Below are 27,355 nucleotides of genomic sequence, written 5' to 3'. Positions count from 1 at the left end.
GATCCCAGACTGCAAGCTGGTTTGTGTGAGGATAAAAGGTCTGAAATATAGACTGATATATAGCACTTCTGATATAAAAACAACAAAAAATAAAAAGGTTGGGAATCACAGTGTTAGATCAACAAATACTGTGGTGGAGCCATATTACAGCAGTATAAAAAGCAGGGCTAATCATAAGGGGGGGGTTCTTGCATTCAAAAGTAAAGGAAAGGGGGTACTTTCATGAGCCAAAAAAAAAGTTTGAGAGCCAGTGAATATAATAGAGATCAGTGGTTCTGCTAGAATACCAGTGGGTGGCGCTAACTGACCTGTAGATGTTTGACAACCGCAAATAAATCCCAAGAAGAAGAACAAGTAACTTCCTGCTTGAGAGAAAGTCAGAGTGACTCAACCATTAGAGAGAGATTAGGAGAATCAAATCTGAATTAAGTTGTTAAAATGATCAAACTGAGCGTTGTGATCCAGCTCTGATAGGAGAGATGAAACAGGAGTACCAGGATCTGGTCCTCAGGGCTTGCGGTGCTTCATCTCTCCGGGTTGGGTGTAGGATCCAGACCCTGTGGAGCGGCTACGGGGAAATCGTACGACTGCATCTGGACGGCAGTGACCGGTCATCGGTGGTTGTCAAGCACGTCCAGTTCCCGGAGGAAACCAAGCATCCGAGCGGCTGGAACACGGACCGATCCCACAGCCGTAAGGTGAGGTCGTACCAGGTGGAAACCCACTGGTACCAGAACTACTCCACCAATCAGAGCTGCAGGATTCCTAGCTGTCTGGCTGCTTGTTCCCATGGTGACGAGATGTTGATTGTACTGGAGGATCTGGATATAGCAGGATACGATCAGAGACGGTATGGCCTTCCCTTCACATATGCATGACACAAATTACTTTAAAAACAAGTTAATCACCAGCCTTATTCTTCTATTCAGCCCTATATCTGTATTGTATTTGCAGAATTGTATATTATTTTATTTTTTTTCGACTGTAATGTGTGCACTTGTATTTAATCAACAGTCTTTTACTTAATTATGTACTTTTTTTTTAATTTTCTTTCTTTTTTTGTTTAGTGTTTCTTCTTTTCATTTGTAACATTTCTTGAGCCTCTCTAAGTAACAAAGTAATTTCCCCCTGGGGATCAGTATTTCTGATACCATCACCAAAACACATAATGTGCTTCCATTAGGCATAGGGAAATATATTCAATAAAAGTTTACTAATTGGTTTATCAATTAATCGATTGAATTAGGAGACATATACAGCTGATTTAGCGCTTCTTTGCAAAAAAAGTATCCTGCTTTCTCCTGTAAACTGCATGTACAATGGAAGACCATTATATTCCCGCCAGTAAGAAAAATTAATAATTTCAAAAGTCTAATAGATACTAAGTCATGATTTGTTTTGTTTATGTTTTTGTTTTACTGGTGGGAACGGGCTTCCATAACTTCCATATTGTACAGATAAGCAACATTATGTTGCAAAAAAAAAAAAAAAAATCAACAGGAGAACAGATGTCCAGCATACTATTGCATAGATTTAGTTTACTTTATTAAACTAGATTAAAAAAAGAATACTGGTTCACATTCATAACCATAGATGTCTTCTTTGCACACTAACAAATAACTGAAAAGTGTTTTGTCCCTCACCCTCATTCACGCAGCATTTTTAAGCATTTGTGGCATCATTTGATGAATAACAGACATTTTTGTTTGTAGGACCAGTGTGAAGGACAAGGAGATCAGGGCTTGCCTCAGCTGGCTAGCTCATTTCCATGCCCTTTTTCTGGGTGTAACACCAGGGGGTCTTTGGCCTGTTGGTACATACTGGCATCTGGAGACGAGGCCAGATGAGCTGGAAGCTATGGATGACAACGAACTCAAAGCAGCCGCCAGCGATATCGACAAAATCCTAACTGAATGTCGGTTCAAGACTATTGTTCACGGAGATGCCAAGTTGGCTAACTTCTGTTTTTCCCCAAATGGGGAAGAAGTCGCAGCTGTAGATTTTCAGTACGTTGGTGGTGGCTGTGGGATGAAAGATGTGGTATATTTTCTGGGTAGTTGCATGGATGAGAGGGAATGTGAAAAGAGGGTACCGGGGTTTTTAGAGTTTTACTTTTCAGAGCTAAAACGATCATTGAAAAATGATGTTGACTCGGATGCCCTGGAAAAAGAGTGGAGGGAGATGTTTGCGTTTGCGTGGACAGACTTTCACCGTTTCCTGCTAGGATGGATGCCAGGACACTGGAAAATCAACCGTTACAGTAAAAAGTTGACCAAAGAGGTGCTTCACAGATTGAGACAGTAGTCATTAACTGTAATTATTACCTCCAATGACCGACTTAAGAAAAAAGTTATGTTTACCTATGAATATAAAACATATTATATTTTTTGTATGTGTATTATTTGCTGTCCCAACAAATATGTAAAACATGTCAAATAAACTCCTTGTGTGACTTATTGTTGCTGTGAAAAACAGATGTGGAAATGCTTGTCTCTACAGTGTATTTTTTTCATTTATTTATTACTGCTTTCAGGCATGATAGATTCTGGCTGGCAGCTAATTAACCACATTTTTACAGTAACTAATTTAAAGTGCATAATTGATTATTGAAGTTGATTATCATTACTTCCGTTTTTGTCCTAATGTGATAACGGCTGCAGCAAATTATAAAAACAATGACTAATTAAGAGTTACCATAGTAATGCCGTTAAATATTGACAATAAGTAGCAATACTTTAGTATTTATCCTAATTACGTATCAGCTGCACCCAATGATAAAAAATAAGAAATTATGGTAACGTTACAGACAACTAATTTTAAGGCTTTTTAATAGTGAAATTGTATATTTGTCTGTCATCCTTTATTTCAGACTAAGGAGTCAATTTTAAAAACAAAATCACAACTAGAATTTTTGCATTTCATGAAGAAAATGCAAGTGAGGATGCATGTGCTGGCCCCCGTCGCACTACATTAGCATAGCATTAACGTTGTAATAACTTAGCAACAATCGCTAAAACCAGTTTATATACTAGTATAGGTAAATTCCCAGTATGAGCTGAAAGTGAACAAACAGCTGAAGCATTAGTTGAAAAGCTTAAAAAAGGTTGAAAATGGTAAAAAAAAAAGGTTGAAAAATGTTGAAAAAAGTCAAAAAAAGGTTGAAAAAGTTTGAAAAGGTTGAAATGGGTAGAAAAAGTTGAAATGGGTTGAAAAAGTTTGAAAAGGTTGAAAAAGGTTGAAAACTTTGAAAAAGTTTGAAAAATTTTGAAAAATTTTGAAAAGTTTGAAAAAGGTTTAAAAGGTTGAAAACGTTAAAAAAAAAAATTGGAATATTTTGAGAAGGTTGAAAAGGTTGAAAAAATTTGAAAAAGTTGAAAAAAGTTGAAAAAGGTTGAAAAAGGTTGAAAAAGGTTGAAAAGTTTGAAAATGTTTGAAATGTTTGAAAAAGGTTGAAAAAGTTGAATGGTTTGGATCAGTTTAAAAATGGCCGACGATGAAGAGGGTGAAAGTGTCAAAGAGGTTCAAAAAGGTTCGAACTTTCAATGTAAGTGGATGAGAGCAAAAAGTTTCACGAGAAATAACTCAAAAAGTTGAAAAGTTTTCAAAACACTGAACCATAGCAGAGAAGTACAGAATTTTCTGAAAAGTTTGATACCTCAATTGTTGAAATCGGTTGAAAATTGTGAGAGTAGTTAGAGTGCACGGAAGAATAATAATAACATATAATAATAATAATAATAATAATAAAGGGGAACCAATACAATAGTGAGGATGCCAATGCATCCTCACTAATTAGTATTCTCAAGACAAAAACACATACCTATAAAACAGTTATTATAAAAGACAACTGTACCAATGACGTTAAATTAGCAACAAAACAATATTAACTACAAAATTAAAACCTATCGCTGTTTCATGGATATCTCTAACAAGTCTCTTTCTGCCCAATTTTACTTTCATATATACATTTAAACACGAGAAACTATAGGGCTCGCTTTGTCATTTATTATTTTCTCCGTCAAAGCTGTTGTTGAGGGTGACGTCACTTCCGCTCCCTGACCCGACATAGTGTACATCCGGGTATTTCTTGCGCACTTAATCTTTGCACATTATCGATTTTTTTTATTTTTATTTACAGAAATATTTACAGTGTAAACTATATTTTCTGAGTCAGCAGAAAAAGTAGAAAAAACAAATAAAGTAGTACATATTTAATGCAGGATTAATAAACAAACAATAGAGGCGGTTACAAAGTTGTAGTGACGTATTCGTTGTAGACGTTTATAAAGGATATTGCTTTTTTATTAGTAGAATATTTGGCAGAGATTATATAATTGTTTGCACATTATCGAATTGGGATGCACTACATACTAGTTAGACGTCAGACTTAGTTCACTTATCAGCCTGACCATCTTGTGCACTTCCTTCAAATTTGTAAATTTAATTAAAATAATAGGTTAATAAAAATAATCACGGACCTGGTGTGGTGGACCTCGCAAACTCATACTGTCCTTTTCACACTCGGAAATATCTCGTCTCCCATTAATAATAATACATTTTATTTATAAGCGCTTTTCAAAAACTCGGACACTTTACAATTGTTAAAATAATTACACAAGTCAAAAAAAAGAAACCAGCAACAATAAAGTCAATACAGAAAATACATAACAATCAAAAGTTAAAAGCTTGTAGGAGTGTGGAAGCAGATGAGGTCTGTCGCTTTGACACTTTCTCACATTACAAATGTATAAGTTTATAAAAGTGCTCAAATCAGCGGAAAGCCATGGCCTTCTGAGTCCGAATATGTGCCGGGTAGAGTCCGAATCCGCCCGCTGGAGACCCAGATAGGTGTTTTTATTCACCAGCGGTGGAAGCGAGTCCCCGAAGGGACAGCCCTAGCTTCCACACTGCTGCTTCTTATCGGCCGAAATCGACATCAGCAGAAAACTTTGGACACCTCCTCAAGTCAGAATATGTGTAATATTAATCATTTGAACACTATTAAAACAATAACGATCTCTGGAATGACATTACAAACGCTGTCAGGTTGAAAATATCAACAGAGTAAAAGAGCTTGTTTACGTTTGTATCCCACTCGATTTATGGCCCTCAGGTCGCGCATGCGTAGTTCCAGAGTGTGAAAAGGCTTGTAGTTCAGTGCGCTATTTCGATCACAGCCTAAACAACAACAACAACGGAGGTTTGTGAAGCCGAGCTGAGGAACGGCGTGTACTGAGGGACAAACAGGTATGTTAGGACAGCGCTCATGGCTGATATGACTGTTTAAACATTAAAATACAAACGATGTATGTTGTCAGAGAGTAGGTGAGTCGGTAGGCCCAACGAATCGCTGTCAAACCTTAGGTTAGCTGTGAAGCTAACATGGCTAGCTGTAGGCGAAGGATCAAAACACAACATTTAATGAGCTCCGCACAAGTCGCCTCACCACGCAGGTTTATATCAGTCTTTAATGGCCAGGGAGTCTCCATAGTGAAGGCCACAATGAGTAACGTTAACTGCATTTTTTCCCGGTTCAGCCAGATAGAGGACCAGCTATGTTTGCCGGGCTGTTGGAAGTGTTTACACTGGTGTGATATGGGTAACCGTATGCTTGTGGAGCACCTTTCTACTGTAATATTCACCTCTTAATACAGTAATACTCCACCAGAGATGGAGTGAAGCTTTAAAGCGTAGAAATAGTTAATTTCAACATTTTTTTCAAACAATGATTTCTTTGGAACAAGCAAAGCATAAAACAAATAATTGATAACTTTGAAGGGATTTTCATAATATGCTCAAGTGAACCCGTTAAAGCAGCTTTACATAGCCTTGAATATATTTTTGGTGTTGTATTTATGACGTGATATGGGACACAACTAGCTACTGTACCATACGTTCAAAACTGAGTTATCCCTGCTATCAAGTATTTTGGTAATAGGGGATTCTATCAATTATTCCATAGATTAATCAGATAAAATATACATTTGCTTAGCTAATGCTGAACAAATCCTGACCATACAATACAATAGAAAATAAGACAGATCACCTAATAATAGAAATCAATTTGTTTATTTTGTTTAAACAAAAAAAAAATAATTTGTTTATTACATAGATGTTAGGCAAAAAAAGTGCAAATTTCTCACAAAAACACATTTGGTGCCACTGCCAACCTAAGACATAAATTGCAAGCATTGTAAATTGAACACAACTCTATATTATTATTATTATTATTATTATTATTGATAAATAAACGAGGCTTTGAGGTAGAGAAAACTCATCAATAGTTTTTTGTGATCAAGGTTTTTGAGGACCTCGAAGAATCGTTGCAGCATTAATAGAGCTGGGTTTAAAAAAAAGTAAATAAATCAATTTCAATTGATATTTCTTCACATTGCCTGATATTGATTAAAAAAGTCCTGAAATTGATCATTTAATATGTATTTTCTGCTGTGTGTAATGCAGTGCTGTGGGCTTCATTCTTAATGTAAACATGATTATTGTTTAACACTGCTCCCAGTTACTTACTGTCTACTATTTCAAGCATTAGATCTGAGATTCTCTTCCATATTCAAGTAACAATTGATACTGCGACTAAAATATCCCTATCCGAATCAAAAACCAGATTGAATTGGGAATCAGGTCCTTGGAAATCGAATCCAATCGATTTTGGAAAGCTGAATCGATACTCAGCTCTACGTTAATCCTTTCGGTCACCAGAACAGTTGTTTTACCTGATCTCACATTAATGTTTCTAATTCCTTTGTTCACCTTATTACCACATTCATCATCTATACTAGCATTACCAATGAGCATTGTTAAGTGTCATGCTACAGCAGTGGTTTTAGGATTAGCTGCATTGGAGGATGTTGCAGGAAACGCTCGACAATTATTGGTAATAAAATGTATACTTATCCATTGAAATCAACTTTGTATCACCTTTATATTATGCATTTTTGTGTTGATATGAAAAAGGGCCAGCAACTGAAATCAGCCTGTTGGTTTGTAAAAAAATATATAAAAAAAAAAAAAATCCAATAACTTGTAATGTCCCTCCTGATTTTCGGGGTTGGGATCAATTGTAATCGCGTAATTGGTAATTAATCGCAATTATGACGTAATTATAATTGTTGAGTTGGATGATAAATAATAGCTTACATTTTATGGGCTTATTTATTAAAGGCTCAGTAATTGTGATTAATTACATTTGAACTTTAGTAATTGAGAACGTAATTGTAATTTACTTTCAGCCAGGGGAAAATATCATAATTTTTATTGGAAAAAATGCCCATCATCATACTCACTATTGAGTAAGATGTAATTGGAATTGAAAAAAATGTAATTGACCCCAACCCTGCTGCTCATATACTTAAATTCTTGCTTTTTTGTTCTATCTGACTGAAGAAAAACTGAGATAATGCAACAGCTTGTCAGTCGCAGTTTGTATTTTCTCAAACTGATTGTTGTTCAAAAAGTTTTCCTGCTTGATGTGGACTAAAAATTACTTTTTTGTCTTTTCTGACACAGGTTAAACACTGCAAGAACCTACAAATCAATTCTGGATGATTTACAGATAGATGAAGCAGATAAATTAGAGGGGGAACCCCTGTCAACCCCATCCAGTTTACTGCGGGGAAATTTTAGCCTGTGGCACTGAGCCCAGAATGGTGAGGATTTAATTTTTTTTTTCTCAGGTGGTTCCTGAGTTGTGACACTAAGCTCCAAAGCCCTACCTACTAGTAATATGAGCCATGGACCCGGGGGTAGTTGATAGTCCTGTAACCCTGGTCATAAAGGCCCCCAACCAGAAGTATGAAGATCAAACCATCAACTGCTTTCTCAACTGGACCGTGGAGAAGCTGAAGAGTCACATCTCCAATGTGTACCCCAGCAAGCCGGTGAGTAGGGTGAAGCTTTAACTGGTGGAGCAGAGCTCACTGGAGATATTCACTGTGTTTTAAACCAACACATGAATCCAAACAAAGCCGTTGGACTGGTTTTAACCAGACTGTAAAAAAAATGAAAGGACTGGACAAGCTCCCCGGTGGAGTGAAGCTTTTATTTTTAGAGCTCCTCCTGCTGACTGGCCGCAGTATAGGTCATAAACCCCACCTCCTCAATGTTAACAGATGGGATATGGGTAAAACTGTAAAGTTAAAATACTTGTCACATAATTTTTTTCCAAACCTAAACTCTGCTGTGATCATTAGTAGGGCTGCCAACTTTGGTTGTTTAGTCGACTAATTGGTCGATGCCGTCATGGTCGACCAGCAGTGGTATCACTTTCAATACCGTATTAAAGGATTAAAAATCAATATAATGTATTTAATGCCTAAACATGATTATATGTCCAGCAACAGCTGTGGGAGTGCGCGCTGCGCTTGCAAAAAAAAAAGCCTTACGCTTCAGCTGACAGCGCAGTGCTTTGTCCTCAGAGCAGATCAGAGCTGAGAGGGAACAAATTAAGACAGGCTTGAAACTAGCATCCACTGTTAAATCAATCCCTTTTCTGCACAAGAACATGGATTATCCTTATATTTGACACGTGGATTATGTAAATAGATTCACAGCTGTCTCTGGCGCACCGGGCGCACCGCGCACCTGTTTTTGACGTGCCTTTGTTTCCCCGTGCGCTTTATTAATAAAAGCAGGCTTACCACTAAAACAAACGTAAATATGTCATTTGTATGAAAAAAAATAGGTTTTAAATATCGACTTCAGATTGGGCTCTGATATAAATACCTAATGTCTGTCGAACCTGTAGGTTTCACTTTTGCTTTGTCGGATTCTGGTCAAAGATTGAATAAGATTCATATCATAAATGGTCTGTGTTTAAAAGCAAATCGGCACCACAAAAAGCCAAAACAGATATTTGTCTCTCTTTTTCTTTCTTCTCGTCCTCCTCTGCACCTGCTCATTCATTCTCCGTTTTTTTTTTTTTTTTTTTTTGGTCGACTCATCGATACGTGTGCCATAGTCTTCATTGACCAACCATTTCCTTGTGGCTGACTACTATGGAATCAGAACAGTATCATAATGAATGAACCATGCTGTAATCATTGCATACTTTTTGGAACTTGTTTGTGCACATTGTCTTTTATTGGGTTATCAAGAACAAAAGTGTTTACCTTGCAATGTGTTGATGGTTTTTGTGTATCCTGGTAGGCTGAACCATTTCTGTGTAAAGCTAATTTTAGATTAGATGCTCAAGATGCTTTAGGGTAGTATCATGGCTACACACTGTGTCATTAGTGTTGCATCATCTATGCCAAGTGCATACGCTGGATCAAAAAAAGAAGTTATTTTTTAACAGTAATTTTGTTAATGTTTATGCCATTTTATTCCCCATCTTTTAAAAACCTTTTCTGTCTGTTGTGCTGTAGCTGTCCAAGGACCAGCGGCTGGTGTACTCAGGACGGCTCCTTCAGGACCACCTGCAGCTCAGAGACGTCCTCAGAAAGGTTGGTTTGAAACATTAAAGAGACTTTGACTTACCCAGAGAAAATGTAAACACTTAATGCATGAAGAGTTTGACTGTTTAATTTATCACACTCAGTGCAGTCGCATTTACAAGAAAACTAAACCTGAGATAATCTCACACAATCTGGAATAATACTAGTACATACAACATGAACATGCACTAAATCAGGGGTGTCAAACTCATTTTAGTTCAGGGGCCAAATATAGACCAGTTTGATCTCTAGTGGGCCGCAGATATTATTAGGAGGAAAAAAAAAGAGTAATTTTAACATTATTATGCTCAAGTTTTCAGTATCAGTCCCTGCAGGATATTCACTTGGAAAGATTCTTGATTTTGTAGCCAATTTTTGTGTAATTTAGTGGAATTATTTTCCAGAAATGGCAAGATTTTTTGAAACATTTTGATTTTCTTTCCATAATTTGTGATAATAAAAAAAAGACTGCATTAATGTGATATAAGCATGGGAAAACGTTGAGCCCTTAATAATATTGTGGAGTTTCATTGAATTTGTGAATGTGAAATATCTACAACTGAATTATTTGTTAATTTTCACAATAATTAATTTTTACTGTCTTCTGTGGGCCAAATTGGATGCTCAAAAGGGCTGGGAGTTTGACACGTACACTAAGTAGATTGTTTCTGCTCATGAGGAAACCCTAAAAAAAAAACATTGCGTGGACACAGGAGTTGATCTAATTTGTTTGAACATAAATGGGCCAGCTTGTTTTTTAGCATTCTGGTTAGTTCTCATTAAACTTGGTTCTTTGTGTTTCTCTGGTCTTTGTTTTGTGTCCAAACACCCCCCCCCCCCCCCACTTTTTTTTTTTGCCTGACACATCATCATTGCTGTGCCTCGTCGACCAGCAGGAGGATGAATACCACATGATGCATCTGATATGTGCCTCCCATAGTCCACCTGGCTCACCCATGCCTAGTAGTCCCTCTGGTTCTTCTACATCTAATCCCACTGTGAGTGGATGCCTCTGCCTTTACTGTTAATTATTCTTTCAATGTACATAATGCGTTACAGAGTTGTATCTAATTTACATGCTTAAGTAATTGGGGTGCAACCATTTGTTTTCACAATTATTTAATTCCACTCACGATTCGTTGTTGCCGATTCAATTCATGGATAATATTGGTTAATTTAGAACGATTCGATCTGAAACGATTCAGTAACTTTTAAGCCAAAAATAATACTTAAACCAGTGTGACTGAAATAAATCCCTAAATACTGGACAGTACAGATTCCTTGTTAGGGAATGATAAATAATAAAACATTGCAAACAATATCAGTAGTCCGTGTCTGCTTGGCTGTGCGCGCACGTCTTGGTCACCTGAAAACGAGTGGTCATCAGATGTGCGCTGCTGGCTCGCTGTTCAATGGCCAGACATTTATACATATCTGATAGAATAACCCAGTGTATCTATGAATAAAAAACCTAAAAGAATTAGGTCTCTGTTATGAACGGGCAGGTAGGCGGGCTGCTGTACTCTTGTTAATGAAGATTTCCATTTGTTCTGATCAGTTTCAATGGATGAGTCTCTACATTAAGTCTCTCCTCCTCACTGTCCCATGTCTGCATATCGGTCCATTTACAGCTTTTTATGGTCACCTTTTACTGGATCCAGACTGAGATACTGCTCCGTCTGCTCCCGTGCACCATCGCCTCAGCAGTCCTCTGGTTGTTTTGCACCGAGCCTGCGCGTGCATGCACCTAATTATGTCATATGAAATGGGTCTCTATAACCCCTGTATAAATCTGCATGATGGGTGACTGCCCATACTCTGTGCGCCTCTTGGCACAAGTCATGGGTGGGCCTGCCTTCTCCAGCTCCCCTGAGCTCCCTTAAGTCCTACCTCTTATCCGGGCCTCGGAGGGCATGCCGCACACTGGACCGCAAAGGTGGATTCATCAATTTCTCACTCACTGGCTTCTCCTCCACGCTAACACATCCATATAAAGTCTGCTGTGCTTAAATCCAATCCAACTGCCGAGCACAGATCGATGTACTCTGATCGTAGGAATATAAATCGATTAATTGATCTAATAATTAATCGGAAAGAAATCAAGGAGGAAATAGTTTTGTCTAGGTTTCACTTTTCATTTAATTTCATTTTACTGTATTCTTCCTTTAATCCTAATCAATGCTCAATGTTTTCTTGTCGTCTAAGAGTTTTAACAGCGCTGACTCCGCCTCCTCTGCTACTACACCCAACCAGGAAAGTCTCCCATCCTCATCTTCGGTCTCTGGAACCCAAGATGGGTTGAGGTATCGTGGCAGTTTCCCACTGTACAACCCTGAGACCTCCCCTGGAGTCCCACAGTGGTAAGTTTGACCAATCAGCCCAAACACAGTGAACCACACTACAGTCCAGGGGCCTCATTTATAAAGGTATGCCTTGGTAAGCACACTTCAGCTGGTGTACAATAAAAACCAGGAAGTGCGTACAAATTTTTTTTTTTACGATTTATAAACGAGAGCGCACGTACGTCTCAATCCGGTTTCCGTTTATAACTCATAATCAACTCAAAAGTTATCTCACGTGAGGAAACGCCTTACTCCGCCCATATGGTGCCCATAAAATGCCTTTAATGAAAATTCACTAATACGAATTTCACGGTGGAACGAGTGGGAAAATGAGCAACTAAAACAAATTTTGCTCAATTTGAGATGGAGGCATTAATTATTGAGGTGGACACATGCAGGAGAGCTTAATCTGGTGACACAGTGAACATTGCGAATGAAGGAAAGGGAGATGCGTTGCGTTGTCTCATCAGACTGTGACAGGTGAAAAATAAATGATCACATAAAAGCAGAGGAGAAAATGTGGATCACTCTCCATAGGAAGAACATCTGTTCAACAGGTGGAGGTAAGAGCACCGGAGCTCAGCCTCACAAAAACCTGGAGGATCAGTGGGGATTGGGGATCCCCTCTGTGTAACGGAGGTGGGGGACATACACAGATGCACTATATATGCTCCAAAAACATGAAATTAAACTCCACAGCAGCTCATCTTCCTCCCACTGCAGCCTCTTCCTCTGTTGGGCAGTGCCATGTCCTCACGGAGGGTCCTGCCTACAGATGTTGCTGGTTTTTATAGATCCTCTCCCTCCGGTGTATCCCGTGCACCTCGTCCTCCAGCAGTGCCAAATAAGTACTGTGCATCTTTACGCATTAGTGTGTGTTCCTTTTTATAACAGCTACAGGTGTTGCAGCCAATTGATCTGCAATTTTGCGCAATGATCATGTGATTTTGATTACAATTATTATTAATATAAAACTGTATTTGTAGGCCCGCATGCATCACTCACCCCCTGGGGTGTCAGTATGATTGTTTCCCCCTTCGTTTTTGCAAATGCATCTTTCAAATAATATGTTGTGAAATGTTCAATGTGTTCGATTATTTCACACAAATTCTATTAATTTCACAGAGCTGTCATTAATTTCATTCTTCTCTTGTTGCCGTCGGAGTTTCCTGTTTCTCATGATTTTGTGCGTACAGCAGGGTCAGAGCTGCCGCGGAGGTGCGGACATTATCTCGCCAGGTTTTTTTTTTTTATAGGTCCCAAACTTTGCTAATATGTGGCGTACGCTTTCTTTATTTCGTACAATGAGGCCCCAGAACATTGTGTGTGTGAGGATTAAACCATCGTGAAAAGGACCGTATTGTGATGGTTTGACAACAGATGAATTCAAGATGAATAAATAGGTGTTCACAAGGTCATTTTAAAGAAGATTTAATTTTTATTCTGATTTAAAAAGAGTAATTAAAGCTCTCGCGTAAATGTGGCAATTGATGCTTTTTAAAAACACTAAACTTTGTGTTTCCAAAGGCCAGAGGGGGCTCAGGCACCTCTATACGGTGAAGTTCCGGCCAACATGCCCCCCCACCCCATGTACATGCCTTTGCAGATGATGTGGTGGCAGCAGATGTACGCACGCCACTACTACATGCAGTAGTAAGTCACAGAATATATCCTTTAAAACCATCAAAATTCTAAAGTATGAAAGCTTTTGGTTTGTTGAACTTTTGTGCTTTGTATTGTTCTGTTTATTTTAGTCAAGCTGCCGTGGCCGCTTCCCAGCCTCCCAGTGCCTCCCTCCCTTCCTCCCCCACCCCATCGCCTCTTCCTCCAGCCCAACCAAACGAAGCTGTTCAGCCGCCACTCGGACCCAACCCAGCACCAAACCCTCTGCCTGAAAACCAGCCGGCCAACCCCATCCAAATGAACGCACAGGGAGGGGCGGTGCTGAACGATGACGAACTGAACCGGGACTGGCTGGACTGGTTGTACACCGTGTCGCGAGCCGGCGTGCTGCTCAGCATTGTCTACTTCTACTCCTCGTTTAGCCGCTTTGTCATGGTGGTTGGTGCCATGCTGCTGGTTTACTTGTGAGTCACAGAAATAAAACATACTTCACTAACATTAACTTTAATTAATTATCAGTTTTTTCTTCTGTCGTTGTGAACTCCTCCTACACCTTTTGTTTGATTTTGACAAATAAGATTACAAAAAGTAGTACTTTTTCTAAGCAGTCACACAATACCTGGATGAGTAAAAACTTCTTTCAACTAAATCATGACAAGATGGAGGTGATTGTCTTTGGTAACAAGGAAAAGAGGACTGCTGTCAGCGAGTATCTTGAGTCTCTTTAAAAGCTAAAGACCAAGTCAAAAACATTGGTGTTCTGTTTGACTCAGACATTCAGCAGTCAGATCAAATCTATCACAAAAACGGCCTTCTACCACCTAAAGAACACCTCCAGAGTGAAAGGTTTAATGACTCAGAAAGAGCAGGAGAAACTGGTCCATGCTTTTATCTCCAGCAGATTGGACTATTGTAATGGTCTTATGACAGGAATCCCCCAAAAGAGCATCAAACAGCTACAGCTGGTTCAGAACGCTGCAGCTCGGGTCTTAACCAGAACAAAGAGGTCAGAGCATATTACTCAAGTTTAAAGTCTTTACACTGGCTCCCAGTCAGCCTCAAAATAGACTTTAAAGTTCTGCTGCTGGTGTATAAATCTGTGAATGGGTTTGGTCCAGAATACATCATTGAGATGTTATTCAGGTATGAACCCAGCAGGCCTCTCAGATCTATGGACACAGGTCAGATAGTGGAGCCCAGAGCTCACAGTAAACATGGTGATGCTGCTTTTAGTTGTTATGCTGCTAAGAAGTGGAACAAACTGCCAGCAGAGCTGTAGTCAGCATCTAATGTGAACATTTTTAAATCCAAATTAAAGGCACTTTTTCTCTACTGCGTATGATTGAGAGAGAGATTTTTGGCCATGTTGTTGATGTCATGTGTTTGTTGATGATTTTAATTGGTTTTACTGATGATTTTAAATGTTGTTATTGATTTTAAGCCGTTGAATGTTTTCTGTTGCACTTTTTGATCATGTAAAGCACATTGAGTTGCCTTGTGTATGAAATGCGCTATACAAATACATTTGCCTTGCCTTGCTTAATGTTAATGATTATTCTAATACTAGGTAACGTTAGCTAATGCTAGCAAATGCTAATTCTAGCAAATGCTGATACTAGCAAATGCTAGCTAATGCTAAGCTAAAGCAGTGGAACGCGGGCCAGCACCTGCATCCTTACTTGCATTTTCTTTAGGAAATGCAAATATTCTAGTTTAGTTTGTGCTTCTAATAAATTCCGTTAGAAAAGGCTCTCATTTTAGGCACTGTCTAACTTTTTACTTATTGTGAACTATATTTGTGTTGAAAGGCACCAGGCTGGCTGGTTTCCCTTCAGGCCTGAGCAGCAGAACTTCAGAGGAGAAGAACGAGCTGAAGGTCCACAGGAGGAAGCTCAGAGACAAGAGGACATGCACGAAATAGTGAGTTTTTCTATTGTTCACATTTATTGCCAAGCTACATAAGACCTTTTCCTGGCATTTTCGCATCCAAGTACAAACATAAAAATTAGTGGCTGGTTACTTTGATCTCATTGAGCTCCTTCTGTGCAGAAAGCCTTTTTCTGTACAAAAGTGCCTTTAACTCACTCACTGCCATTGAAGCATATATGTGTCATTTCAAATCCAAACGCTCGCTGCCATTGACGCATATTGCGTCAATTGTGTTTTTCGGCTGGGGTTGCTAGGAGGCAGTGTGACAGAGTTCTCCTGTGAATATCCGCCTTGTACTATGGTGTAGTGACCAACTGGAGGCATGTAGGTGGCAGCAGCGCACATTTGGGTGAAAGATTAGCCATGATTATCACCATCGATGGGAAGAGAGAAACCAGAAAAGAAAATGGTGCTACGAGGGAAGACGGTGAAGCTCATAGCAGCTCACTCTTGACCAGAGCATGTGTGGAACTAACTTGACTATTGAGAATGTTGCAATCAGGAGACAAAACCGGGGCGAGCGGGTTACTCAGCATGTCCGGGCGAAGGAGGAAATGGCATGTGGGAAAACGGAGGGGGGAGAGACTTGGAGGACCGCCAAAAAACAAAAAAAAATTCATTAAATGCTGACCCAGATAATAATTTTGCCATCAAAATCCCTTTCTTTTCCATCCATACTGACCGCCAGAGGCGGTGCTTAAAGCACTGGATGTTCCATGGCGCCCATGGGCAGGTTGAGTATTTATATCAACAAAGTCACCTGTGACCCCTAGATGACCTGGAGAGTCTATATCTACCGGTGTCATCAGGTGATCTGTTTTTTCTATCTTCTCGTGATTGCAGATAACGATAGCAGGTCGGTTGTTTGCTATTCACAGCTCATAGCTACATTTCAGACAATTTTATGAAATAATTAATTATGGTGTCATTGCAGTCCAAACAAATCCGACACCTTTGAACCAAGCAGCAGCCATGTTGAAAGGCTCAGCCTGATTTGCAGATATATTTGAGCCACAGTTTCTTTGCTATTATAGATAGATTATTATCTTGTTTTATTTTTTACCACTGTAATGTGTGCACTTGTATTTAATTAACAGTCTTTTACTTAATTATGTATGTGTTTTTGTTTTCTTTTTTTCTTTCTTTCTTTCATGTTTATTCTTTTTATTTGTAATATTTCTTGAGCGGCCGTATCACAAGTAATTTCCCTTGGGATAAATAAATAAAGTACTTCTGATTCTGATTTACTTGTTCTTGCAAGTTTTTTTTTTTTTTTTTAAATGAAATAAATTGTATTTCATACTATTTTGTACTTGTGAAGGTGAAATTTGTAATTACTGGTATCGCGACGTATATTGTATTGTTGAGTATCAGGATATATTGTATTGTGACATGCAAACTGAATCGTATCGTCAGATTTATGGCAATGCACACCTCTAGTCAGTACATCTAATGCAACAGCACACATGTATCCTTGTAGCCACATGTAATTAAGTATCTGAATTTCACCAGTTTGATTGTGGTTTGTCTCAGGAACGCCTGATGGATGAAGGGATCGAAGACGAAGATAGCGGTGAGGAAGGAGGAGGAGGAGCAGCGGAGGATCAGGCAGCCATTGGTGCTCTCCCGCAGCCAAGCTTCCTCACCACTGCCTGGTCCTTCATCAGCACCTTCTTCACCTCACTCATCCCCGAGGGACGTCCACACCCTGCCAACTAGGTGGCCGTCTGCAGGGGGACTGAAGATGGAAATTAGCTTTGGCAACAATCCTGCATATTCACAGGTACCTGTTTTTTTTTTTTTTATTTTTTTTTTTTTAGCATTCTCTTGTTTTTAATATGCATTTTCCCTTGAATGAATAAACAAATCAAATCCTCTTACCGCCTCGTATCCCCACCCATCCACTCTGCCAGCAGGTACTCCACTACTCCACTGCAGACACCTTCATCTTTGCTATTGCTACTCTAATTACACCCTGGGGTCAAATTCCTCTCAGTCAACCAATAACCTCATTCTGGCTGCTAAGAACAAGTGCTGTGTCTCTGCACAGAGGATGAATAAATAAAATAGTATGAGATTTACAGTTTGAAATAAATGAACACAGTGAAAAGTTTTCATCTTTCTTTTATTGGTAGTGTAACCATGAAGCGCGGATGAAAAGAAGTTTGACAGGAGCCGTGACTTGAGTTTGGGCAATGATGTAGTTTGGGCTTTGGAGACGTGATGATGATGATAATGATGATGATGATAATGATGATGATGATGATGGACAACTGTATGTGAAAACAGAAGGACATTTCCTGAAATGACAGGAAGCTTTGTGACTTTAAAGCATTATTAATAAGTCATCCTCAGAAACGATATGCACACGTGCATACAAACATGGCAGATACTGATGCACATTGTTTTCCCACTTTTGTGTATTTACACATGTCAATGTATGCATCTTTAATTCAAGAATATATGCTTTTTCTAGAAAAATTAAATAATTTCTCTGCAATTTGATTTGTCTTCTGTGGTTTATCTCTTCTTCTGTTGTTCCCTCCACATCCTACAGGGTGCAGCAGCTACACACTGTGTTCACACAAGCTCAGGGTTGAGTTTTTTTCCTCCTCACACAAAAGAATTGTGCATTTGTGCTATACATTTAGAAGTTATAGGTGGAACCAGGGGTGTCGGACTGGGGAGGTAAAGGGTACTGAGTACCCAGGGCCCAAGGCAGAGGGGCCCTCAGAAGTCTGTTTTATATGTGCGAAAATGCATTTTAAACATGTTTAAATTATTGATATTGGAATGAAAAGGGTCCTGTGTGAAAATAAGACTGTAGCACAGTTTTTCCACTAAAAAACAATTATTCATGCTGCTTCAGGGCCCAAGCTACCACCCCCTTTAAAACAGTGCAAATGGTACAACCCGCATGTGCTGCTGCGCTGTGGATGTGATAAAGAGCGCGAGATACACAGCAGCATGTCTTTCCTCACGAAAGGAAAACCAGGCCAAAAACGCAAAGAAAGAAAGGAGAGGGAGAGAAGGTGAAACGAGGGAAATCTGCTGCTTACTCATTTTCAGAAGTGAGCTTTAGAACACATCTTTTTTTGGGCAATATATTTTGTTTGAAATAAACTATGTGCACTCTCACACATTTAAATGCTGGAACATTCCTTTTGCCCGTCAAATCTTATTGAAAATGTAATTATTAATATCTATATATATATACACAGTGGGTATGGAAACTATTCAGACCCCTTTAAATTTTTCACTCTATTTCATTGCAGCCATTTGCTAAAATCAAAAAAGTTCATTTCATTTCTCATTAATGTACACTCAGCACCCCATCTTGACCGAAAAAACAGAAATGTTGAAATTGTAGCAAAATTATTAAAAAAGAAAAACTGAAATATCACATGTTAATAAGTATTCAGACCCTTTGATCGTATTGAGTAGAAGTGCCATTTTGAGCTTGTACAGCCATGAATCTTCTTGGTAATGATGCATCAAGTTTTTCACACCTGGATTTGAGGAACCTCTGCCATTCTTGCTTGCAGATCCTCTCCAGTTCTGTCAGGTTGGATGGTGAATGTTGGCGGACAACCATTTTCAGGTCTCTCCAGAGATGCACAATTGGGTTTAGGTCAGGGCTCTGGCTGAGCCAGTCAAGAATGGTCACAGAGTTGTTCCGAGGCCACTCCTTTGTTATTTTAGCTGTGTGCTTAGGGTCATTGTCTTGTTGGAAAGTGAACCTTCGGCCCAGTCTGAGGTCCTGAGCACTCTGGAAGAGGTTTCCTTCCAGGATGTCTCTGTACTTGGCTGCATTAATCTTTCCTTCAATTGCAACCAGTCGTCCTGTCCCTGCAGCTGAAAAACACCCCCATAGCATGATGCTACCACCACCATGTTTCACTGTTGGGATTGTATTGGGCAGGTGATGAGCAGTGCCTAGTTTTCTCCACACATACCGCTTAGAATTAAGTCATAATTATGAGCTAGGAAGTCATAATTATGAGCTAGGAAGTCATAATTATGAGAAAAAAGTCATAATTATGAGTTAAGAAGTCGTAATTATGAGAAACAGTCATAGTTATGAGATAGAAACATTTTGGTACATCCATCTGTACCCATGGCATTGACCAGAAATCTCCATTTGTTGTTCAATAAACCGTACGTACTACTTCAGCCACATCAGTTTTATCCTTTCGACGCCACAGCCTCTTTTTGCTTAGTATCTTTTCAAGGGTGAGTTTACTCAGCATATTTCTGTGTGGATTTGCAAGCAAACAAAGTATTTCATCATTTGTAAAACCCCGTCTAAAGTAGTCTTCGATAGTCTTATCAGCCATCTCTCAGTGTCAGCTCACCACATGAACAAGCTGCTGTAAATGTGTTTAAGTATCTCATAATTATGACTTTACTAACTCATAATTATATCTTTACTAACTCATAATTATAACTTTCTATCTCATAATTATGACTTTCTATCTCATAATTATGACTTTCTTTAACAGTGAAATACTACCCTTGCATGTATAGGATTTACAGGATGGTTTGAGTAAAAGCAGTTTTTTTTTCAGCCTTGGGGTCGTGACCCCATGTGCAATATAAAAATATCTGAGTTGGAGCAACCTTTCACTAATCCTGTCTACTCTGTGTTTGTAACAGTATAACAAACATGATCAAAAACTAATTCTAGAAAAAAAAAGGTCTCTTTGGGGTCAGCAGAAATTAGTGAAACAAAATGGGGTCCTGATCCAACAAAGGTTGGGAACCACTGAGTTAAAGCTCCTTAGCAAATATTAAAAGACTCTTGAAGGAATTAAATCCTCTGAGCAACCATGTGACGATTCTGCTTCACAAATGGACAAGTCGCCAGGCGCCTACAGCCAAATTTGAGTCAGATTGTATCCAATAGATGCTTGAGTTTTTTTTCTTTTTGTTTTGGACACAATTTTTCTGTGGTGGAAAACCAAACCTGGATAAACATAGTAAAAGCTGCCTCTTCATAGTGATCCAAAAACACTTGAGGATTATTTTTTGTTTTTTAATGGTTAAACAAAAGAAAACTACTCATTGCAATGGTCTGAATAGTTTGTGGTCTTCTGATATGACGGTGTTGGTCTGTCTAGAGGATTTGCATGAGTCGCCTTATTGTAGCACATAAACACGATTACGATTGCGCCCGATGCTAGATACGTAGAGTAAATTTGTCTGACTGCTTAGATCCGTGTATTTTATGGACAAATAATTAAATATAAATATAAATAAGTGACACTTCAGCTCGGACACTGACGGATTCGCACAAGAAAGACTCACAAATGTTTGCTGAGTGGATAAATGGATGGCTGTCCTTTGGTACTCATTCTTGATTTGTCGTGGAGCTGCGTGCTGTTACATATGTAGATGGTTGGAATACGGAACAGAATAACACCACTGTCTTTTTGAGACCAACTGTTTCAGTTAATAACGGCACAATAAGGCATTCTTTACACAACTTATTTTGCTTTATGGATTAAAGCTGTGGTATGTAAGTTTTTTTTGGTTTTATTTGGTCAAAAATCCATAATCATCTTATTATATTGTATTGCATGTTGTAATCCAAAGTGTTCTGAGTGGACAGTGAATCTCTTCTCCTTCTCCTGGCTTTGTAAATGAGCTTTAGAAATACAGGAGTGTGGAATACAGGACTTCAGCCAATCAGAGATCTTTCTACCAACAGGGCGATCCCTTCACTATTGGCTGCACGTCAGAAGTCGATACGCATTCTGGATCTGAGAGTAGGGACAGTCCCATGACAATATATTCCAGCTGAAGTCTCTAATGCAACTTTTGGAACAGCGGTTACACGGCAAATCAAGAGGAAAAAGGAAGACCGAGGTGCAGAAGCAACAGAATAAAGGCACAAACATGTTCAGGAGGAACGCTGTCTGTGGAGTCGGTGTGAGCAGCGAACTGCGAGCGATCCGCTTTCAGTCAGCGCAGTCCGCCCGGAGTCAGAGAGAGAGAGAGAGAGTGATATCAGATGGAATAAATCGTTTATTAAAAATGATCTAAGGTGGAAAGAACAGACCACATTCATCTGCAGCGTGGATAGAGTGTGTCTGCTCTGATCAGCTGAGATTGGCTGCTTGTGTTTGAGCAGCAGCTGTGATTCTGACCTTCTTACTGTCCTCAGCAGTGAGTGATATGTGCTTTCATGTCTCTAAAACATCAAAAAACTCTCCACTCGCACAAAGATGTAGTCTCTATGGAGAAAACAGTTGCAGAGTTCCACAGTGTGCGAGTGCACGCAAGAGTTTTGTTCAAGCAGCGGATGGAGGAGCACGGAGCGCCTCATGATTCTACATACCCCAGCTTTAACAGCCGCGGTGTTGTGCTCCAATATGGGGGACGACTGTCCTTGTCCTGCACAAATTGGTGACGTCACACAAAAACTCTCTATTGGCATGATGCTTTCATGTAATTGTCTGGATCTGTTAAATGCAATGATCCTGGGGTTTGCTTCACTGTAATATCCCATAAATACTGTCCTTGGCTGCTTTTGATTGGATCATTCAGAGCTGCTTCTGTCTAATTTAGGATAGTTTTAGTGTAATCATTTGATAACTCATTCAGTGTAATGGTGCTATGCTTGCTTGCCTTTTACTGGTCTCAAACCATCATCCCAGGCTGTTTTAGTACAAAGGTCAGAGCCTGCTCAGTCCAATGTTTCATTGTTTTGCATCAGTGCGATTCGTCTGAGCTCCACGTTCAACGTGCTCGGGCTGACGTCGCTCCAACACCATCAGAGATAAAGGTGAGCTCAGACAGCCATGCACTTCAGAGTCTTACAAAACCCTCTAATCAAATGACCATAGATTTTTGCGTAGCTGCTCGTAGGAAGCCCAATTAATTATGCATGACAGTGGCTTGACGGCCGTTTGATTTGGTTATGTGGGCCCCCACTGAGCCGCCGATCCAATCAGGTTAGGACCTCCTTCCACTCAGCTGAAGGGTGAGGTATGACTGCCCTGACCAGAAGGAGGGGGGGACGTCTTTAAAAGAGTGTTTGGGACAGTGTAGGACATTTCATCATCATAATAAGTCCCTGTTATGTGGTCAGCTTGATCCTGTTTCCCTGTTATCAGACTTGGTTGTCTTTAGAGAGCGGCGGGCCGGGACACCTGCCACGGCTAATGGAGAGGAGCCTGTCTGTGATGCTTAGGTTAGACTGGATGATGATGAGAGGAAGTACACAGCAACCTGAGAGGATCTGATGGGGATAAAGCAGTGATTCTCAACTGACTTGTATTCCAACCATCACCGCTTAAGCAAACAACAAAAATCTAACAAAATTAATAACAAAGATTCAAACCAATAATATAATAACGGTGTCTTAATTTTATCTTAATATAAGAGATTGTGCTAGAAGCTGCGCTGAAATTAAAATGGGATCACTGGTTCATTATATTGGCCCAATAGCTGTTCCAAATTACGGTAACACGGACATTATGCTGTCTCTATCATTAGCATGAATAAGGTGTCATGAAGACTGTCATTAAGTGTTGTTTGCTAAATTGTGACACCTTTGGAGCTATGTTGGCACTTTTGGGGTTTGGTGGCGAGATCTAGTGGGGATAGGTAGGGTTAGGGTTAGGGTAACAAACGACACTTAAAGGAGCATTGGGGCAGGATTTGAGAAAAAATAAACATTCATTTTAAGTTTTCTTAACGCTATTGGTTGATGAAACCCTCTGAACCAAAGAGAATGAACCCACACACATTTCTCCCTATTGCCTTGAAAAGATTGTGCGATATGTGTTGTACTGCTGTTCTTTCCCACGCAGTTCTGCGGATGTGAAGTCAACTGACGCTGATGGTGACGTTAAATGACGCTGGTGAGCTTTCTTGACGGCTTGGAGAGGCGTCTCAGTACCGAAAATAAAAGACGATGAGAAAGAGACGCCTTGGAGACAGAAAGAAGACAAGCACAGTGGACTCAACTACTGTTTGGTTCCACAGATGCATGCAGAGGCAAACAATCACATGAATGACGGGTAAATAAATAACCGTGTCACAGTTTGTGTGGATCGGGCTGGATCAGCACGTGGGTAACAAGCTAAAGTGAAACAAACAGGCGCAGTGCACGCAAAAGACCCAGTGGATCTATTTACATAATCCATGTGTCAAAGATAAGGATAATTGATGTTATTGTGCAGAAAAAGGAATGTTTCATCGGTGTATTCCTTTATAATTGTCCTCTGCATCGCGGATCACTGCTCTCACTGTTACAGATAAAGCTGCAGTCTTCAGGGCTACAGTTGCTGTGGCTGCTGCACCAGGAATCAAAGAACGCTGTGCGCAAATGACACTATGTGACCAAACCCAAACACCAGTTCTAAATATCTGTCTGCGTTCCATCAGGATTTGGTTGGGTATCGATCTCCTATCCACAGTATCAGCTGTGCTCCGTGATAAACAATATTGTGCGCCCCTACGGCGGCTTGGCTGATGGCTGCAGTTACACTAACCACCGTAGTGTCACTGTGGAGTCTGATTTTTAGATCCTGCTGTATACTCTTTTAATGACAGCATTCATGACACCTTATTCATGCTAATGTCATGTCATAATAATGACAGCGTAATGTATATTATATATGTTATGTATAAAACTTCAAGTAAAGTGTTACCAAAATGACAAGTATTTCCTCAGATTGATGAATAATATCATGCAGGCTCCGGTGTTAATGTACTGTATTTATTTATCTGTTAGCAGGATTACATATTATTTTTACAAGTTTTTGACCAAAAGTGGACCTTACGTAATGGAAGATTTGACAAAATTTTGGTGGGGATCTGGATCAATATACTGATTCCGAATCAATTTGAAAGATCGAAAAAAAACCCTATCTCTCATCATTGACACAATTAAAAATATTACTTTCTCGGTTCATAATTTACAGATTTTTATGAAACTTGACTCAGTTATGCCGGGTTGGTTCCTCAATTATCCCGTCGAGTTTTATCCAGATCGGATCCTGATTACGCATTTCATTGCAATTTATCTTAACAATGGAGGTGCCCATGCCCATACATTGGGACCTACTGTATCGTGATTAATGGGATAGAAACTTCTTCCAAGTCTTTAATGTGTGAATGATAATGGTACCAGGATCACTGATCTAGATAACTGCCAATATCTGTTTATTTTATTTTTAAAGTGTGATGCAGCTCATTTTCCATGAACATTCTAGACGAAAAAGGAGAAACACACCACGAAGCAATGGAAGAATGAGGCACCACACTGGGCAGACAGGCCAGTGTCCTGGTAATGGTGTGTCTGACACTGAAAGGAAAAATGTCACATGACCACAGTCGACTGTCAGACTCAGTAAGTAGCTCAGATGCAATGCGGTTGCTTTACATACATAAATGCATCTGATATGAGAACTAACCTGACTATCTTTGCATTGTCTTTACTCTAAATTGAATCCAAAGTTGTACTTGAAGAAACTTTATAATGGGATTCTCCTTCATTTTTAATGCGAGTCTTGCTGAATTAGCGTTGAGGCTTCATAAGGTGCCGCATAATAAGATTAATCTTTAGGAAGAGATGTACTAAAAATAAAAATAAAAAACTGCAGGAATGTGTATATGTTTTATATTTGGTCTTTTGACTCAAAGGATTTTGATTTTGCATTTTAAGTCCATTACTTTTTAAGTTGCATCTGTCTGCCGTAACATTATGGATGTTAGCTGCAGAGAAACATGTATGGGTCATTCCATGCTTTCAACAAACTTTCAGAATATCCCACTCACTTTGGTCTCAGAAAATTCTGAAATTGTTACCAATTGTTCCTTGATGATTCAATTGGCACACTGTAAATTTTGAGTTTGATTGGATGAAAACGTTTTGAGATATGGACAATTTAGTGACGGATGTATGTCGATTTTCGCTCATCCTTGTTTTTCTTCCATTTTCAGCTTCCAATATCTCAGGAACTACATCCCATGGTTGACCACTGCATCATGGTAAATCAGCTGTGGGATCTGGTGGGAATGTCAAGTTCTGTACTAGAGTGGTTTACCTCATACCTGACAGGGAGGAGCTTCAGTGTGTCAATCAATCACATCATGTCGAGGTCAGCTGAACTATCCTGGGGTGTTCCGCAGGGCTCAGTCGTGGGGCCACTTTTGTTTTTATTGTATCTTCTCCCTCTCGGACAGATAATTCAGAGGTTCAGTGATGTGTCTTATCAACTGTTTGCGGATGACATACAGCTGTACTGCTCGTTGAAGCCCACAAGCTTACCTCTTTAATGGGCTGCCTGTCTCATGTAAAGCAATGAGTCTCCAATTAAACTCAGGGAAAACTGAGACACTCATTGTTGCCCCTGACAGTGTCATCCCTGGTATTAAGCAACACCTGGGAGACCTGAGCGTGTCAGTCAAAACCAGTTTGCGAAACCTCGGAGTTATCTTTGATGAAGACATGTCTCTAGTGCAGCATTCCAGACAGTGTTTAAAGAACTGAGACAGATGGTCTCACAAAAATTATTATTCATGCTTTTGTGTCTGGTGCAACAGCCTGTTCACCTGCCTAAATAAGAAGGAGCTGACACGCCTTCAGTATATGCAAAACTCTGCAGCAAGGCTCCTGACCCACACCAACAGGAGAGACCATATTTCTCCTGTTCAGAAGTCTCTTCATTGGCTACCTGTTGCCTTTAGAGTGAACTTTAAATTTCTGGTCCTGACTTTCAGGGAGCTTCACGGACAGGCTCCAGATTATATCACTGATCTGATCCAGCCCAGTCTGAGGTCTTCAGGCCAAAACCTGCTAATGGTTCCTCGAACCTGTCACAAAACCCAAGCAGACAGGTGTTTTAAAGTTGTTGCGCCTCGTCTCTGGCATGAACTTGTTCTGTCCTTGCAGTTAAAGACTTCCTTTTTTAAACAGGCTTTCCAGAACCAATAGGGCTGCTTTTATGATTGTGTTTTTTATTGTTTTGAATTTCATTGTGTTCACTGTAAAGCACTTACTGACCTCTGTCTGTGAAAAGCGCTATATAATTAAAGTTTACTTACTTATAAGAAACTGAAACTGTGTGTGTGTGTGTGTGTGTGTGTATGAAAAACCTGATGTATCAGAACCAGTTGTTCTCCACATCCCACAGATGCCAAATTAAAATAATTTTCTCACTATCTTCACTCAGTTTGATGCAACGTAGATGTGACCATGGCATTGTTGCACCCTAAAGTAGTCTATCACTACATCAACATACATGTTTCTTTACTGTAAAGAAAATCCAAGCTTCCTTTAAGATGAGAAATGGCCTCAATAGAATCTTGCAATGACAAAAGTTGCTGCTGCTCTTTTTTTCTGCTACTTCTGAGCGTATGATGGATGTTGTTGCTTGGCATCAGCAGAATTTGACTCACTTTGACATTTCAGTATGAAAATGCAAAGTGGTTTAAGCTTATCTCATGATGTTAAAACTAATTTATGAAAAGAAATCGGAAAATCTCTGCAAGAGCCTCAATGTCAGGTTGCATTTGAACCACAGAAACCTTTGCCCGGATGATTTGATCTTAAGCAGAAAGCCAATTCTGTTTGTACAAATTGGAATTAGTTCAAGGTCTGTCAGGAAGGCCTCTTGTCTGTTTTTCTTCGGACAACTTTGTCTTCATTGTGCATTTCCTCTGTAACGATTTCCTTTTGTTTGCCAACAGGTTTAACATTTCACCACAAACTCCTGCTTGTGTTTGTGTCCTTTTGTCCCTGGCCCATGAAGGCACTTTGTTAAAAGCGCTTTATCGCTAAATTTGACTTGGCACGTCTTGTCAAGAGAGACTGCAGCTCCTGAGAATCCTGACCTGCAGATAAAACATCCATTAAGTGGTTTGTCTGGGCCCATTCTGTACTCTTAACTTATTAGCATATTGGTGGCCATTTGTGAGATGGAGTCCGGCCGCGGAGCGTCACCACACCCTGGACAATCTCCTTACTGTGCTGCTAAATGTCGTCTCTGACATCCTAAT

At 39.6% G+C, this 27,355-nt stretch overlaps 2 protein-coding genes across 4 annotated transcripts; both read left to right on the top strand.

The window, feature by feature from the left end:
- The first annotated feature begins 334 nt into the window (after positions 1–334).
- On the top strand, positions 335–2,476 carry pkdc (protein kinase-like domain containing). Its single transcript, XM_028471235.1, has 2 exons — positions 335–850; positions 1,713–2,476. The coding sequence occupies exons 1-2, from the start codon at positions 480–482 to the stop codon at positions 2,302–2,304; spliced, it is 963 nt and encodes a 320-aa protein (XP_028327036.1). The 5' UTR covers positions 335–479; the 3' UTR covers positions 2,305–2,476.
- Positions 2,477–5,112: 2,636 nt separating this feature from the next.
- On the top strand, positions 5,113–17,848 carry herpud2 (HERPUD family member 2). Of its 3 annotated transcripts, none has more exons than XM_028471605.1 (10): positions 5,113–5,247; positions 7,525–7,895; positions 9,381–9,458; positions 10,343–10,447; positions 11,655–11,809; positions 13,319–13,444; positions 13,546–13,878; positions 15,223–15,334; positions 16,877–17,126; positions 17,479–17,848. In XM_028471605.1, the coding sequence occupies exons 2-9, from the start codon at positions 7,749–7,751 to the stop codon at positions 17,060–17,062; spliced, it is 1,242 nt and encodes a 413-aa protein (XP_028327406.1). In that variant the 5' UTR covers positions 5,113–5,247; positions 7,525–7,748; the 3' UTR covers positions 17,063–17,126; positions 17,479–17,848. The 3 variants fall into 3 exon arrangements, with proteins under 3 accessions (XP_028327406.1, XP_028327405.1, XP_028327403.1); XM_028471604.1 differs by having other exon boundaries at positions 17,260–17,848; XM_028471602.1 differs by having other exon boundaries at positions 17,257–17,848.
- The last annotated feature ends 9,507 nt before the right edge of the window (positions 17,849–27,355 follow it).

This window comes from Gouania willdenowi, chromosome 16 (assembly GCF_900634775.1).
Source record: "Gouania willdenowi chromosome 16, fGouWil2.1, whole genome shotgun sequence".
NCBI lineage: Eukaryota > Metazoa > Chordata > Actinopteri > Blenniiformes > Gobiesocidae > Gouania > Gouania willdenowi.
The sequence above is the reverse complement of the archived record's forward strand: the minus strand, read 5'-3'. Positions and strand labels throughout refer to the sequence as shown.

Coding starts and splice junctions, on each gene's coding strand:
- pkdc (XM_028471235.1), top strand. CDS start 480: ATGAAACAGGAGTACCAGGATCTGGTCCTCAGGGCTTGCGGTGCTTCA. Junction 851..1,712: donor GCAGGATACGATCAGAGACG/GTATGGCCTTCC, acceptor TTTTGTTTGTAG/GACCAGTGTGAAGGACAAGG.
- herpud2 (XM_028471605.1), top strand. CDS start 7,749: ATGGACCCGGGGGTAGTTGATAGTCCTGTAACCCTGGTCATAAAGGCC. Junction 7,896..9,380: donor ATGTGTACCCCAGCAAGCCG/GTGAGTAGGGTG, acceptor GTTGTGCTGTAG/CTGTCCAAGGACCAGCGGCT. Junction 9,459..10,342: donor TCAGAGACGTCCTCAGAAAG/GTTGGTTTGAAA, acceptor CTCGTCGACCAG/CAGGAGGATGAATACCACAT.